The sequence below is a fragment of the Anoplopoma fimbria genome, chromosome 10 (assembly GCF_027596085.1).
Source record: "Anoplopoma fimbria isolate UVic2021 breed Golden Eagle Sablefish chromosome 10, Afim_UVic_2022, whole genome shotgun sequence".
NCBI classification, from domain to species: Eukaryota; Metazoa; Chordata; class Actinopteri; order Perciformes; family Anoplopomatidae; genus Anoplopoma; species Anoplopoma fimbria.
The window spans coordinates 23556946-23572088 of NC_072458.1; the positions used below are offsets into that span (position 1 = coordinate 23556946).

General features: G+C 41.8%; 1 protein-coding gene across 1 annotated transcript in view; it reads left to right on the top strand.

The window, feature by feature from the left end:
* Positions 1–3720: 3720 nt before the first annotated feature.
* LOC129096835 (glutamate receptor ionotropic, kainate 5-like) overlaps positions 3721–15143 on the top strand; it is a 63398-nt gene continuing 51975 nt past the window's right edge. Inside the window, 2 exon segments of the mRNA XM_054605513.1 lie at positions 3721–3829; positions 14784–14948. Coding sequence (XP_054461488.1) covers positions 3721–3829; positions 14784–14948 — 274 coding nt within the window.

Sequence of the window (15143 nt, forward strand, 5' to 3'; positions counted from 1 at the left end):
GGGTCTGAACTGCCGGAGATGCTTTTTGTCCCGCTGAGCTAAATCTCTAAAGCTGCTCTTCTTCAGGGATTTTCTGTTGACTGGTAGAACAGCGGGAGCCAAATCACAGAGTGTGTGGTGTTTATGTAGAGCAGCGATGCACCAACCAACACTGGTGCTCCAGGGTTTCACTATTTAACCACTTCATGTCTTTGCACATTGCTGCCTCCGTCCTTGCATCAACTTTAACTCCCTTATCTTTAAGTATTTAATAAACCACTGGTGTCTTTACACACCAAACACACACACACACACACACACACACACACACACACACACACACACACACACACACACACACACACACACACACACACACACACACACACATTAACCTGTGTAGAAAACTGAAGCAGCACAGTTTGCAGAACAGATCCACCTTTAAAGCCCACATTTCAGACAGAAGAAGACAAAAGCAGCTTCTCATTTTTAGCTTCCGGATGAAATGACAGCGTTTGTCTCTTCTATCTGATTGTTGGTGCCATGAGTTAATTGAAATCCTCTCTGGCTGTTTTCAGGTGACTCGTGTTACGTTGAGGGTTCTTTGTGCTATTTTCCTGTTTTTTTTTCACTAGAATCCTCATTCAAGGATTTGTATGATAACTTTCAAAAAGTTACTCCTCATTTTTAATGCGAAATCCAGCAACACATGTCCGCTCGTTACATGTATACTGCCTTTTCAAAATAAACTTCACAGGAAAGGCAACAAAACTTTGACTTATTTTTTTACACACAGCTGTCTTCTGTCTAAAAGATCAAAACCACGTAGTCTCCAACGCAGTGTGTCCAGCACCCTTCTCATGGTTAAAAGTCCTGTGTTTGTTGGACCCGTCCACCTCACCTCCCACCGTCCTTTGAGATATTTAATACTACGTCACTTGGTGTTGACCGTTGCTTTGTCACACAGAAGCATTTCATTTGTGTCTCAACCACAAAGAAGGATCCTAATTGACTTCCATTGGTGTTGTACTGAGCGACATGAAAAAAAAACACATGGACAAAATGAGTCCCTCTACACGAAACCAATAGATAGCGTTTTTTGACTATTTCATGAAGCTGGGCTGGTGATAAAGTCCCATACCTGTGAGATAAAATGAATGTTTAAGTCAATGGACTCTTGTGACTTTGAAGAGAGCTAGGGAGCAGAACGAAATGTATTTTAAGCTTTTTTCTTAGAATATTCTCAGCGCGTCACCTGGCCTACACACAGCCGTTTCAGATGAAGCCGTTGTATCTCTTCAAACCCAGCAGACTCCAGCAGAGTAGATTCTGACCCATTTGCCCGACTGGGTGAGTTTAAAACACCCATCATGACTCAGGTGATCCCGGCTTTGATGCTGTGTTTCTGCACCAACAAACAGCACTCAGTCATCTCTCTCCATCACACACACACACACACACACACACACACACACACACACACACACACACACACACACACACACACACACACTGTCTCACATGTCCTCGGGAGCGTCTGTTTGCTCTGTAGCTGCCGCCTCCGTCTTCACTTGTCAGGCTGATGAAGCCTCCTGCTCCGCTACACTCGCTGTGAGTCGCTGTGAATGAGTGTCAGCTTAAACGCCTCCGATGTAGAAATGAGTTTGGATTGAGAGCCGTTAATGGAGTGGAGGCTGTGATTGGCCTCGGAGCCGCCGCGCTGAGCCGATGGCGGCGGCCGGTATCAGCGGGCTCTGTTTGCTAGCTGACATGATGGCACTTCCTGCAGGAGAAAGCCTAATTAATTGTTCTCATCATTTGTTTATTTCTGCCTGCAGCCGTTTCTCATTTCCTGTCCCAGCATCACGTCTCTTTCTGTCACATGTTCTGTCACTCAGATCGCTGACTTCTTGTTCTTTCTTTTTTTTAAATGTACCACGTTGCTGTTTCTACGTTTGTTCTCCTTCAGTCTCCTCCTGCCTCAGTTTGTTCTTCTCTCTTGATGACTTTTCATTTTTTTCTCCATCTCTTTCTTTCTCCATTAATTCACTCTGTTGGAAACCAGCCGGTTGTTCTGAAGGTTTATTTTGGAGGTGCGGTCTCTTTCGGCTTCCCAAAGAGTCACTGTTATTTTCAGTTTTCAGACCTGATGGGCGAAGAAAGAACTTTCAATGTTCAGGGTTGAAAAATGAATAAAACATAATGATGAAACAAACTTTTGTCTTCTTTTATTAAGGCTTTACAGACTACATTTAGCCCTGGAGCTACTTTCCTCTTTTGTCCATGAGTGTCCAATTTCCATGTCCACCCACCTGGAAAATGGAATGAAATCATTTCTTCCTCTCTGACACAAAACTGTGTCAGAGAGGAAGAGGGAGAGAGTTTTAAACCAACAATCAATTTTACACATTTAGACTCTGGGAAGACAAAACATTCAGTTTGTTAAAAACAGTTACATCATCATCATCATCATCATCATCATCATCATCATCATCTGTATCTCCACCCCTCCCCCTTTCATTGGAGACCTTTATCTTTCACTCTCCCTCTCTCTGTCCTTTGTGTCTCGCCCTCTAACCATCGACATCGAGCTCGCCCCGATCGACTCCAGCCAATTTAAAATCCATTCGGGGTTCCTCATTGAAATTCATGGGGGAGGGGCCTCATCGGAGTGGAGGCGGTAAACATTTAGCGAGGGGCTAAACAAACCCAGAACGTGGGAATTAGAGGAACGTGTTGGATGCTGGATCGTAGCCTCTGCACTGGCTATGTTGTTGTTGGGAAACATGCAAAACACACACACACACACACACACACACACACACACACACACACACACACACACACACACACACACACACACACACAAGGACGCTAATGACAAAAATCTCGCTTCAGTCTCTTTAATCTACTTTGAAGATTTGGACTCGTTTGGTCATGCTCCCTCACTCAGCCATTTTAAACCTCTCTCCCTCTGCAACATGTGATCGTCTCTCCATCCTTCACACTGTGTTTTTTAAAGCTTCCTCTTCTTTTCTTTCTGTCTGGCTCTCTTGTCTTTCCTGTCTCTGTCTTCTCTCTCATTTTCATATTTAGTTATTCTTGTCTTTCCTTTCTCTCTAATCTCCTCATGCTCTTCTCTGCCTCTCTTGTTTTCCTCCTCAGACTACATCCACACTAATCCTGAAACACCTGAACATCAGAAAAAAACGGTTAAATCTCTTCTTCTTTGTCATCAAATGAGTTGATCACAGCCAACGTTGTGTTTCTCTGCAGTCTCTGTTGGTTAAACCATTCAGTCTTTCTCACATCACCGTTACATTAAACTACTTTTACATTCTGATTTTTTCGAACAGATGTAAGGATCTATATGTCACATACTCATATTTTTGGGAGGTTCTTGCTTAGTAACTTTGACTGCGTTCACTGTGGTGACGATATCGTTGGCTAGCGTTGCTATGGCGCTTGTCACTTCTTCTGCATATTTTTCTGTTTGTATATAAAATGTTGCTGCTCATAAATGCTACCTGTTAGTTAAGTAACATCAACTCCTGCAATGCTGCTCCGATGCATTGATCAAATCACTGAAATCACAGACTTGTTGCAAGTTTGAAGCCTCAACATCTGATATGTGGATATTAAGACATACTGTTCATGATATATTGTATTAATGAATCCTCCTGTCCTGCAGGTGGCGGTACAGGCAGCCAGCAGACCATTCTCCATGAGGAGCAGTGGAAGATGCCGGCTCTGCCAGCACTGCTGCTGTCGATTTACGTCGCCGTCCTGCTGCTGACCATGGCACCGCTCTCCTTCAGCCAGGCCAACATCCTCTCTGCCGTCCGGATGGGTGAGTACCGGAATCAAACCCTTACTCGGCTTTCAACCACACAAGGTCCATCTGTATAGCTTGAACTCTAAATTGGTCTACCATTTTGTTCCCAACTGAAATAGTTTCTTGCATGAACTGCGATCCGGTGTGGTGCAGACACTCACTTCATTGATGGCCTTGGTCAAGAACTTGATTGGAACTCATTGGCCTCGACTCAGGTCTTGAATTGGTCCTGCTGGTTTAGACATGATAGATGTTGGTCTGGACTTGATTGTATCTGATTTTTCTTGACTTGGAACTTGAGTTGGACTTGCTGGTCTGGACTTTGAATTTGGGACTAGTTAGTCTGGACTAAGAGCTGGATTGGGACTTGTTGGTCTTGACTTAGAACTTTTAGGTTTTGACTAAGAACTTGATTAGGACCTGTTGGTCTTGACTTGGAGTTTGATTGGAGCTCATTGTTCTTGACTTAGAACTTGATGGTCTGGATTTAGAACATTACTCCAAAGCTTGTGGTGGAAATGTCCTTATTTACCCAGAATCCTATTGTCTCCAAGAATGAGAACACAAACAAACACACCCCTGTATTACTCCTCTCTCAGTATCTGCTCTTCCTCAGTATCTCCTCTTCCTCAGTATCTGCTCTTCCTCAGTATCTCCTCTTCCTCAGTATCTCCTCTTCCTCAGTATCTCCTCCCTCTCCCTCGTCCATTACTCTGTTTCCTTGTACTTTGTTTCTCTTCCCACCACCCACTGCTGTCTCTGTTTGCCATCTTGGTTCCTCTCACACTATCTCTTTGCTTTGTTTGTCTTTTTACAAACCCCTCGAGGCTTCCCTTTGTCGCCACTCGCTCACTCCTCCTTTCCTTTTCTTCCTCTTCTTCCGTCCTCGTTTTGTTTCCATCCCAGGTTGGATCACTTGTTAGCACAGATACACTCTGAAGAAACTGGATCAGGGAGCGTCTCTGTGACTTCCCTTGGTGATTAATGGCGAGGCCTGAGCACCACTCTGCTATCAGCACCTCTTACTTACATCCTCTTCATGCCCCGCAGAGGAAGATTAACTCCAATGAAAACAGAGACTTAACATTCAAAGTAAAAGTTCAGCTCTCTTCTTGCAGCAGATAAGGTTTTTTTTCCCGTTCATCCCTCAGCTCTGATGGCCACGAGTTCAAATCCCTGTTGCTTTTATTATGCGGGGCTTCGGGCAAAACCGGTGGGCACTTACATACAGGTTACCACGGCAACCGGGTGACGAGGTGATGTATAATGGCCCACCTTTTACTCCTCCATTAAAAACAGCTGGCTGCTCCACACACACATTCACATAAAGTATGGACACAAACACACACAAACACACATTGACTGGTGGAGCTACAGTGGAAATAACAGATGTCACACTTTGACCTTGAAATCTGCTGCAGGAGGAACACAGAGAACACAGAGACTCCAGTGTTACAAGTCATTTATTCAAACATTTAAATATACCCATGTTTAAAGAAAGAGATAGGTGATTGTTTCTGAGCTCCAAGCCCATTGGTTCCTACTGAAGATGTAAATCTTTAACTGGTCACTGTTGGTTTTATAAAACAAACAGGAGGACTATTTTAAGCAGCGGATGAATCCACATTTGGTGCTCCAGGGAGAATTTGGAGCACTGGTTGGTCTTTAATAATCTTATTAAATCTTTGTTTTTTTCAAGGCGGTTTTGTATGCACATGTAATGAAATATATTAAAGTAAGTATAGAATAAACTTACTAACTCAGGAACCAAAGTAGACATTTTACAGGAAGGTTGCTGGTTTGACCCATTGTTTCTTTCATTTTTAAAACAGAAAAAATTCTTGATTGCTGTTTTTCAGTTGTTGAAAAGTTGCTTTTAAAAAATAAAAGTCCAATCAAAAGTCAGAATGCCAGTGTTTGTTTAAATTCAGCCCAAAAAGCTTTTTGGCTGCCATCAGGAGCATGACTGTTTCCTTTCAGCTACATTTCTCTCTCCAGGTGATAGAAAATCTAATTCTGTTCCACTCCGACACGCTCGGCTATAAACAAATTTTCAAGGTTCACAATTCAGTGGCTGAGAAATGAAAAGGACTGTGTTAAAGTGTTTCTGTCATTCAAGGACTCAGGTGATGGTGGGAAGCTGCCAGCAGTCAGATGCTGGTACAGTCTGTCCTGCAGTGGATGATTTAAATTCTTAGGGGCCCGTTTGGAGGAGATTGGTCCACAAACCACAGCAGCGGGACGACCAACAATCTCTCTATTTACCTAGTATGGGAACAAACCTGAACACCTGAACAAAGTTTAAAAACAGCCAAAGACACAAACGGCATTCTTGTAACAAAGGAGAGAACCTGTGGGTTCCGCTGAATCCTTTTAACAAAACACTGGAACAAAATGTGAAGTGTTTCAGGACCTTGTCATTGTTGTTCTTCAAAACAAAACCGAGCAATTATAACCAGCACTTCACACAAGCAGCAATCAAATCACAAAGCAAGGATGACTCGGCTGTAATTATCAATCACATAAGTGTAACAAGCAGATTAATCTCCGTCACGCTGATAGGCGACCCAGATGAGATCTGTAATTAGAACAACTTTGTGTCATTGTTGCGGGTCTCCGGCCGAGCCGCCACACCAGCTCACAGGTCAATAATTCACAAAATGGCAATTAGTGTTCAGAGAAGGCCAGAGGAGAAACAAACAGGAGTCAGTCTGAGTATCAGAAGGCATCCGGACGAGTTACCACTGGAGACCAACAGAAGACTAAAAGCAGATTCAATGTGTCCAGTTACACAAAGATGAAAAGTCTGTCATTGATTGGTTTGTGTCTGAAAGTCCAAACTTCAACGAGACTTAGATTCTACAGTTTGAAAAGATAAGATAAGATAAGATAAGATAAGATAAGATAGGATGCCAGTAGAAAAACGTAGCCTTAAAGATATACCAATAGAGAGCTTTATGGGATACCAGTCATGTGAATGGAAGCTGTGTGTGTGTTTCCCATTTGTTCATTTTGGTCTCATCCATATCTAGGAAAAATGTGCTGTGATTTATAGATATCCCTCAAAATGATCTTGTATGTTATTTCACAATCTTTTTCTTAGCCTAAGTATTTAACGATCCTTTCCTAAACCTAATAAAGTATTTTTGTTGCCTTAACCTAACTTAATCTTTCCTTGTTTTCTACTGTATGCACGTAAAGAGCGGGAGATGAAAAAACACTTTCTTAGGAAAATGCACAAAAAACATCATACAAACATGTTATACATGTTCTATGAGGATGTGTTGATTGGTGTGCCGACTCCCGTACCTCCCTCCGTCCTGTTACCCACTGTTAGCTGTTCCTGTTTTTGTGTCCACCCTCTGTGTTGATGCAAAGCAGTGACTTTAAACGGTGAAAGTCAAAAGAGCATGGAATAATTCAGGGGACATCAGCGTGCAGATTCTTTCTACTCCGGCGAGGATTAAATATCAAGTCGAGTGCATAAATATTGTAGTGAAGCGTTTAACAATTCAGCAGCATCGGTGTCCTTCAGCTGCTGCTGAAAACCTCCATGAAGGATTTCAACCGGCGCTATCAGTCTCTCTGGAGGAGCCGTTAGCTCACGTTGATCAGTAAATATCTCTTTACTACAGGAGAGCCTTCGTGTCACCACGGAGCGGCCGTAACATTAATCCTATAAAAATGACTTTTTTTCTAATTCTGTGAAGATTTCAGTTTTTATTTGAAAATGTCTCATTTTGGAGGAAAACCCAAACTGAATATAAATGTCATAGTTTTATTATTCCCCTCCCTCCAACCTCTGAGCCTGTTGAAGCCAGCAGCTCTAGACTAAAGGTCAGAAACATTACAGGACATGCAGACGGAATAAAGGAATTACAAGGTAAAGAAAGGACGGAGAAGAGAACCGAGTGGAAGCAGAGAGAAGCGACCCGCCAGAGGAATGAGAAGTAAACAAACCCGCCGTTGGCCCGGAGCTTTATTCTGAAGGATTTCTGCCTTTTGAGAAAAAGCACCAACTTTTTGCAAACAGCCTGCAGCTCCACTTTATTATCTCTGCTAAATGACTCTCAAACTACAACTGCAGGCTTCGTCTCTGATATCAATGTTTCACTGTGTGGGATTACAGCAGCAAACGTCATGTGATTAAAACTAACCAATCAGAAACCGGGACAACACTGAGGATAAATGACCCACAATGTTCATCATATTGTTGGAACCATAGAAGATGAATCATAACAACCCTCGATGTATAAGACATAAAATACAACACATAAGATCACATGACTGTCTGAACAGAGTGACATCCAATAGTGGCTGCTGATTGGCTCTGACCAGAAGGTTGGTGGTTCAATCCCCAACACCAACATGTCGAAGTGTCCTCGAGCCTCTCACTAAAACCCTAGGTTGTTAATTGACGCAAATGTTACGTATATATCTGTATGTATATGACCATTGAATTAATGTTTCAGTTTAAATTTAGTTGAATAAGCAAAATATTTTCGTCAGGGAGCAAAGAGGGGAAATGGATCCAGATTTCATGTGATAGTCTAAAAAAGAAACGCATAACACGACTCCGACACATACAGATTGTTGAGAAGAAATAATAAGACACCGGGGGTTTGCCCCCCCCACACTGAACCACATGTGGTGTTATCAGTGGTACCAAGTGGCTCCAAAATGAATCAATACACCTGTTAGAAACATGGACACACTCTTGTACACACCGGACGATGTGTGCACGGAGGTGTTTGGACTCCAGCCACCAGAGGATCGCTGTGATCACCCCCCCCCACGACGCAGCGATGTGGTGTCTCTAGTCTCCGTCAGGTCTTGTCTCCATGAACATGTCGACCTACCTGTGGCCCCCAGAGTCCAGACTTCCACACCAGTATCATAGAATGTCAAACGCATGAAGCTCAGAGGTGGGAAGTGACAAGAAAACCTGTTAGTCAATGTTTTTCTGATGTTCACAGCTCCTCCAGGGGGAGAATGGAATCAGTCTGCAGAGCTGCTTCTGCCTCGATGAAAGGAGTTCCATCCGTGTGTCTCAGGTTAAATCTAACACAGAACGCGTTCCCTCTAAACCTCTGTACATAAATACAAGATGACGTTTCTGCATTTGGGTAAAACGTGGAGTTGAAACAGAATAATTTGACATTACAACTCAGAGTTGGTAAACAGGGCTGTCAGGAGGTAATTCACAGGAAGCAGAAGAGAGGAATAAAACAGAGGGAAGAAGAAGAGACGCCTCTACGGTCCACCAGAGACCTGCAGAGTCAGGGACAATTTTTGCAAAACTACTTCAGGACAGCACTCATACACAATAGAAATGGACAACAAAGTTAAATGTTTTTTTTACTTAATCAGCATGTAAATGTTCTAATGCATTACTATTTCTAGACTACTTGCCAGGTTTAAATGAACTGTGGCTTTAAGCCCTACCATTGGAAAAAAATGAAAAAAGGCAAAAGTAATAAACCCAAAATGAATATGAAATAGCTCCTCAACCATAAAGCTTATACCTATATTTCTGTTCTCATTTGAGAGGTCAGAAGCTGGAATATGAATCCATTTTAAGTGAACATCTTTCTATTACTGTTCCAGAGTAAAGTGAGATGTAATAAATGATAAAAATATAATCCTTACCTAGTTTATGATCTAAATTTCAGAGGCAATATCGCCATCATAAAAAAGATCACATGGTTAATGATGCAACTAAATGTCTTCTAGAGCTCTTTACTACAACTGGGACTGTAAAAATTATGAAAATAGACATTCATGATACACTGTATGACGATGTACTGAGGCAGACTCCATGTCAAACTTCAAAACACTATTTATTCCCATAAATCCTCGTTACAGATTACATAAATGTCCCTAAAACATTGAAATAGTAAAAAAAGAACCCAATAAAAACAAAATAGAAACACTTTGCTGTGATTTAATTGAAATAAACGGATCAAAAAGATGCCGAAATGACTCTGTAACGATGCAGATTTGTTAAAAATCTGAATTCATGTTTTATTAGATCTGCCGCAATTCGAGAACAAAGACTTTACTTTACTGTTAAACGTGCCGTGTGACAACACAAACCCCCGAGAGAAGTCTATTCACAAACATTCATGTAAAAGGTTGAAGACTCATCATGTTCTTTATTTTTAGAGGATGATTATGATTCAGGCCTGTGCTTCTCCTCAGACCTTCCTGATCCGTTTCGGTTCCTTCAGTCTCTCGTTAATTAAATGTTAATGAGTTGGTGACAAAGATGGCCGCTCAGCACTTCTCACATCGCAGAAAGAGAAAGTGTTTGACCCTCCGTTATTACTTCTCTTTATCTCCTCTCTCTCTCCAGCATGTTAAACCAGTGTGTGTGTGTGTGTGTGTGTGTGTGTGTGTGTGTGTGTGTGTGTGTGTGTGTGTGTGTGTGTGTGTGTGTGTGTGTGTGTGTGTGTGTGTGTGTGTGTGTGTGTGTGTGTGTGTGTGTGTGTGTGTGTGTGTGTGTGTGTGTGTGTGTGTGTGTGTGTGTGTTCAGACATTGTGTAAACAGAGTCCGTGTCTGAACGCTGCTGAGGCTCCTGAAGAAGACTCTTTATCTTTATCTCCCCTCTCATCTTCATCCTCTCCCTCCTCCTCCCCTCCCTCCCTCTGAGCACAGGGCATTCTGGGAACTGAGTTCTCCTTCTCTGTCCATCTGTCCAACAAGCATCATCTTTTTGCAATCAGACAAAGTGCAAAATAGAAGGCAACATAACGGTTTTGATAGTTTTTGTCTTTTCCTCCTCTGCATTTCAGAAGGAATTATATTCATATTATATTAATATATATGATATATAGTTACATTGATCAGACAGCTGAGGTTATTGGCCACTCTGATTCAGTTTTAGTATTCAACCTTAGATACCAGGGTGTGGTTGTCAGATAGAAACCTCCAAAATGTCCCAGATCCAGACCATAAACCTCCTCCAACTCTAAGCAGGTTTTGAGCGTGTAATGTGCCTTTTATGACTGGAACCCGCTGGTTTCTGAGTGAGCCCACACATCAGCAGCATCCTGTGGAGCATCTACTCCGTTGACTCTCATCAATGGTTCCAGGGTGGTTTAGTGGATTTGGAAGAAGAAAAACTTTTTAAAATACAATTAATAGCTCAGTTCGACTCATTTCCAAAGAAAAAAGGGTTTTTTTTCTGATTCCAGCTTCTAAAATGTGAATATTTTCTGGTTTCTTTACCTTTATTTTTCTTTATGACAGTAAACCTCAATATCTTTTATATTTAAGGATCTATTGTTTGGCTTTGGGAAGTACTGATCGACCATTTTCTAGACCGAACAATTAATCGATTAATCAAGAAAATAATTGACAGATTAATCTGCAATAAAAACTGTAGTTGCAGCCCTTCTTACTATGCTACGCTAGCTACTGAAGCTATACTGAATGTATTTGAATGATTGAAACAGGGAATAAAGACCTACCCATCTTTACAGGAACAGAGTTCTTCCTTGTTCATTTCATTGTCTTGTGGTGTTTCACCTTTACACTGTGAACTGTAGCTTTAGCTTCTATCTTTATCCTTTGGACCTATTGTAATCCTATATAAATCCCTCAAACATGGTCTCTTAAATCACTGTTTCCTTTTTCCAAAAATGATGAAGATATTTCTTTAGGAAGTGCAGTTAGTGACAGGGTTTGACGGGGTAGCAGCAGGGGGCGGGGCTTAGTGAAGGGTCAATTTATTTCAACCAGTAGACTATTCTTCTTCTTTCTTTTCCTTTCTGGTGCTGGTAGATTGTATTACCTTTGGACACAGCCAAGCTCCCCATACTCCTCATATTCTCAAAGCAAATGTATTCCCTAAAATGTTGAATGATTCCTGTCACCAAAATGTTTTCTTAGCCCAGACCTAGAGCAGGATGCAGCACATCGCCAGAGTCAAAGTCCTGAACTTTGACCCCTGAACTTTTGTACCAACTGTTGTGTGGTACAAGAACATCACTTTTTCTTGGACTGGAAAAAAAAACGTAATCTCGACAGCGTTTGTTCCAAAGCGTACTGGGTAAAACCATTTATCACGATGTAAATGTAACGGAGTTCCCCCAAGGGAAGAGGTGTCAAACACAGGTCCTCAGATGTCCGTTACGCAGCGTCTGATACGACGTCCTCGTATTCCTGTTACACCACGAAGAGTCACAGAGCAGCATGAACCATCTGGCTCTCTCTGTGTTTTTCCTAAACTGCAGAAACCCACAACAGTCCTTTTGAGGAAGGACACGATAGATTGCCTCCTAGTTGGCCCCGAGAGGCTTTAATTATTTAAGACACACAAATCAAATGCAGAACAAACCCCAGCAGCAGACTCTCTGCTTGTTACTGAGTCGCAGCAGCATATTCACTTTGATTTCCAGTCTTGTTGTGCGGCGTCTCTACTCCGCAGCCGTACAGCTTAGTGTCCGCCCAAACAGGGGAATGAGGAAGGATGAATTACGCTGAGAATACAATCCATCCTCAGGCTCCTAATCAAGTCCTGAGCCTGGAAGTCTTCTCCTTCTCATCTTCTTCTGTGTTTAACAAGAGAACCCGTATCTGGTGCTCAGATCTGGTTCCAGACATTATTTACCTCCTGGTATTAAAATGTGATCTTGCTTTTGGATCCACTTCCCATAGTCTGAGGCACCTGATGGCTCTCTGCTCTGCAGATGGAGAATCTGCTCTCCGTGTGCGTACCCTTCGTTTGCATTCGGCCCTCTCTGGAATCACACAGGTGCATTTTTTCAGCGTGCTCAATGTGCAAAGCAGGCGAGTCAGCAGGGACACGGCGTCATAAATAAACATGGCAGGTGTTACTGTACACAGACACCAGGTCCTCTCTCTTAAACATGTGTATCAGGAGGAAATAGAAACGATGACGGAGGGTTTTTTATTCGCTGCAGCTGCTGTGAACGCTCCGCTCTGCTTCCTGTTTGAAATCCAAGGACGAGTATCGGATCTATTTGTGGTTCGCTGTTTGCTGCAGGTGATGTTTTCTCTCATCACACTCTGCACAGGTTGTTGTTTTTTTCACCTGGCTGACATCCAATCATGTTTGTGGCCATTTACATATGTAGGAGAAGAACATTGTGTCTATTTTGACGTATCATAAATAAGTTTTAATTGAGTCACACAGGACTTTCACCAGGAGACGGTTGTTTGTGTCCTATGTGAAAAAAGTATTTCTTTCTGCATTTTTGTTTTGTTTTGTTTCAATTTTGTAGTCATTTTAAGCTAAACCATGATTGTTCTTTATTGGCATTTTATTTGTTTCGTTTTTATTAAATTTACTACGTCAAAGTTTTCAAAGCTGAGATCGTAATCCGACAGAAAATATGTCTCCCTTGATATATTGTCATTGAGAGTGCAGTTTACTTGCATGGGAACGTAATCTTGTAGACAGAGCTGGGATTATTACAAATCTATTGACACCGTTTCTCATGTTTGCATGTTTTCTGGTGATCTGCAGTGTTTCCGTTCTTTAGATGAGCAGTGTGTTACGTCCTATCCAGTTGCAGAAATGGAATGTCTTGTTCATAACTATGTTCACCAGCTATGCAAGCTACACTTGTGAATCTGTGTGTTTGCCGATCTGTCTGTGGACAGATTCTGTCACTGCGACATGCATCACAACATTTCAAGATGCAGAAACTTGTAGAAGTTGAGATCAAAATGAAGACTCATTGTGCAGATGGGTGTGGTCTAAGGAAGAATGCAGGAAGTAAGGGGGGTAGGAAGTGGGGGAGGCGATTTGGCGCCATGGATGGTGAGGTCCCATCACAAGATGGCCTCTGGTTTTATTAGTGTATACTGTGTAAAACAGGGTTTTCCTTCCTTGATTCCCAGAAAAAAAACAAGCATAGTTTTATAAAGAAAAGTATGTTTATAAGTCAGTAAAGTATTTATGTTGATGTTGTATGAAGTGTTGCCTCAATAGTGACGCCTTGGTGGGTCTTGGTGTAGATAAAAAGTTTACAAAAATACCCACTAGGCCTTAAAATGAGTCCTCAATGATGTCCGTTAAACTCCCCATAGAATCAGTGGACCAATACCAAAACTAATCTACAAAAGTCAATTAATAATGATCAGTTTCAGAGATGGTGAAGTAATGTATTGTTCACTTGTCTTGAGATATTTTTGACCATCATGACCTGATTATCTGTGGAAATGGTGAACATATCACTTCCACCACGTCTAGACAGAATGAATGCTTCATGAATGGATATCGTTTGTCCAAAAATACCATCAAAACAATGAGTCTGTTGTTAACGCATGTTAAAGTGAGGACGTCTGTAGGAACTAAAGGACAAATGAATGACTTTGCGATGAGGTGATGCATATAAACCGCCCTATGGCTGTTAAAGTGTTCCTCAGCAACACAGTCAATGCTAATGCAGAGAAAAGTGAGACGGGGTTCAATGAAAAGTTCCTCCCAGCTGGAACAAAAATAGCTGCTGCCTGGAAATAACTACGAAAAGTATGGCAAATATAAAAAATATAATATTTTAAAGCATATTATCGAGAGAATGACAGCTTTCTGTAGTATTTTGTTGGTAAACGTGTGTTGAAATAGTGAAATGACTATTAACATGGTGGATTAAAACCAAGCATTTATACTTTTGAAAGAAACTAAACATATACTTTATAGTACTTCGCTTACTACATGTAACTATACATTGTGTTTTTGTGCTGGAGATGCTTTTATCCAGAGGAATGACTCCATGACGAAGATATTTTTTGTCCAGAAATAATGTGACATTTAATCAGTTAATATGTTTAAAAAAATAAATGCAATTATGGTTTTAATCATTTTAAATCTTTTAAATCAAACTTTTTGTTGGATTTCATGTCCTTTATCTCAGAATCCAGACTCCTCTGTATCTCATCTACGTAAAGAAAAAAACACTTTTATTTCTCACCCTTCACCTCCCTCTCTCCCTCCAGCGGCCATTTTGGACGATCAGTCGGCGTGCGGTCGTGGTGAGCGTCTGGCGCTGGCTCTGGCGAGGGAGAACATCAACAGCCTGATGGAGGGCTCCTCCCGGGCGAGGGTGGAGGTGGACGTCTACGAGCTGCTGAAGGACTCCCAGTACGACACCACTGACACCAGTAAGTCTCCTTCATCGTCCCTTCTTCCTCTTCCTCTTCCACCTGAAAGCGCGGCAGTAAGTTTTACCTCCAGCTGCTTTTCTCACTGACATTTCCAATGAAGGTAAACCCCAGAAAGTGCTGTGTGTGAGGAAACATCAACCTTTATTTAACAAGTTCAGGAGTGCAGCAGGTGATAATGATTCCCAGTTAACC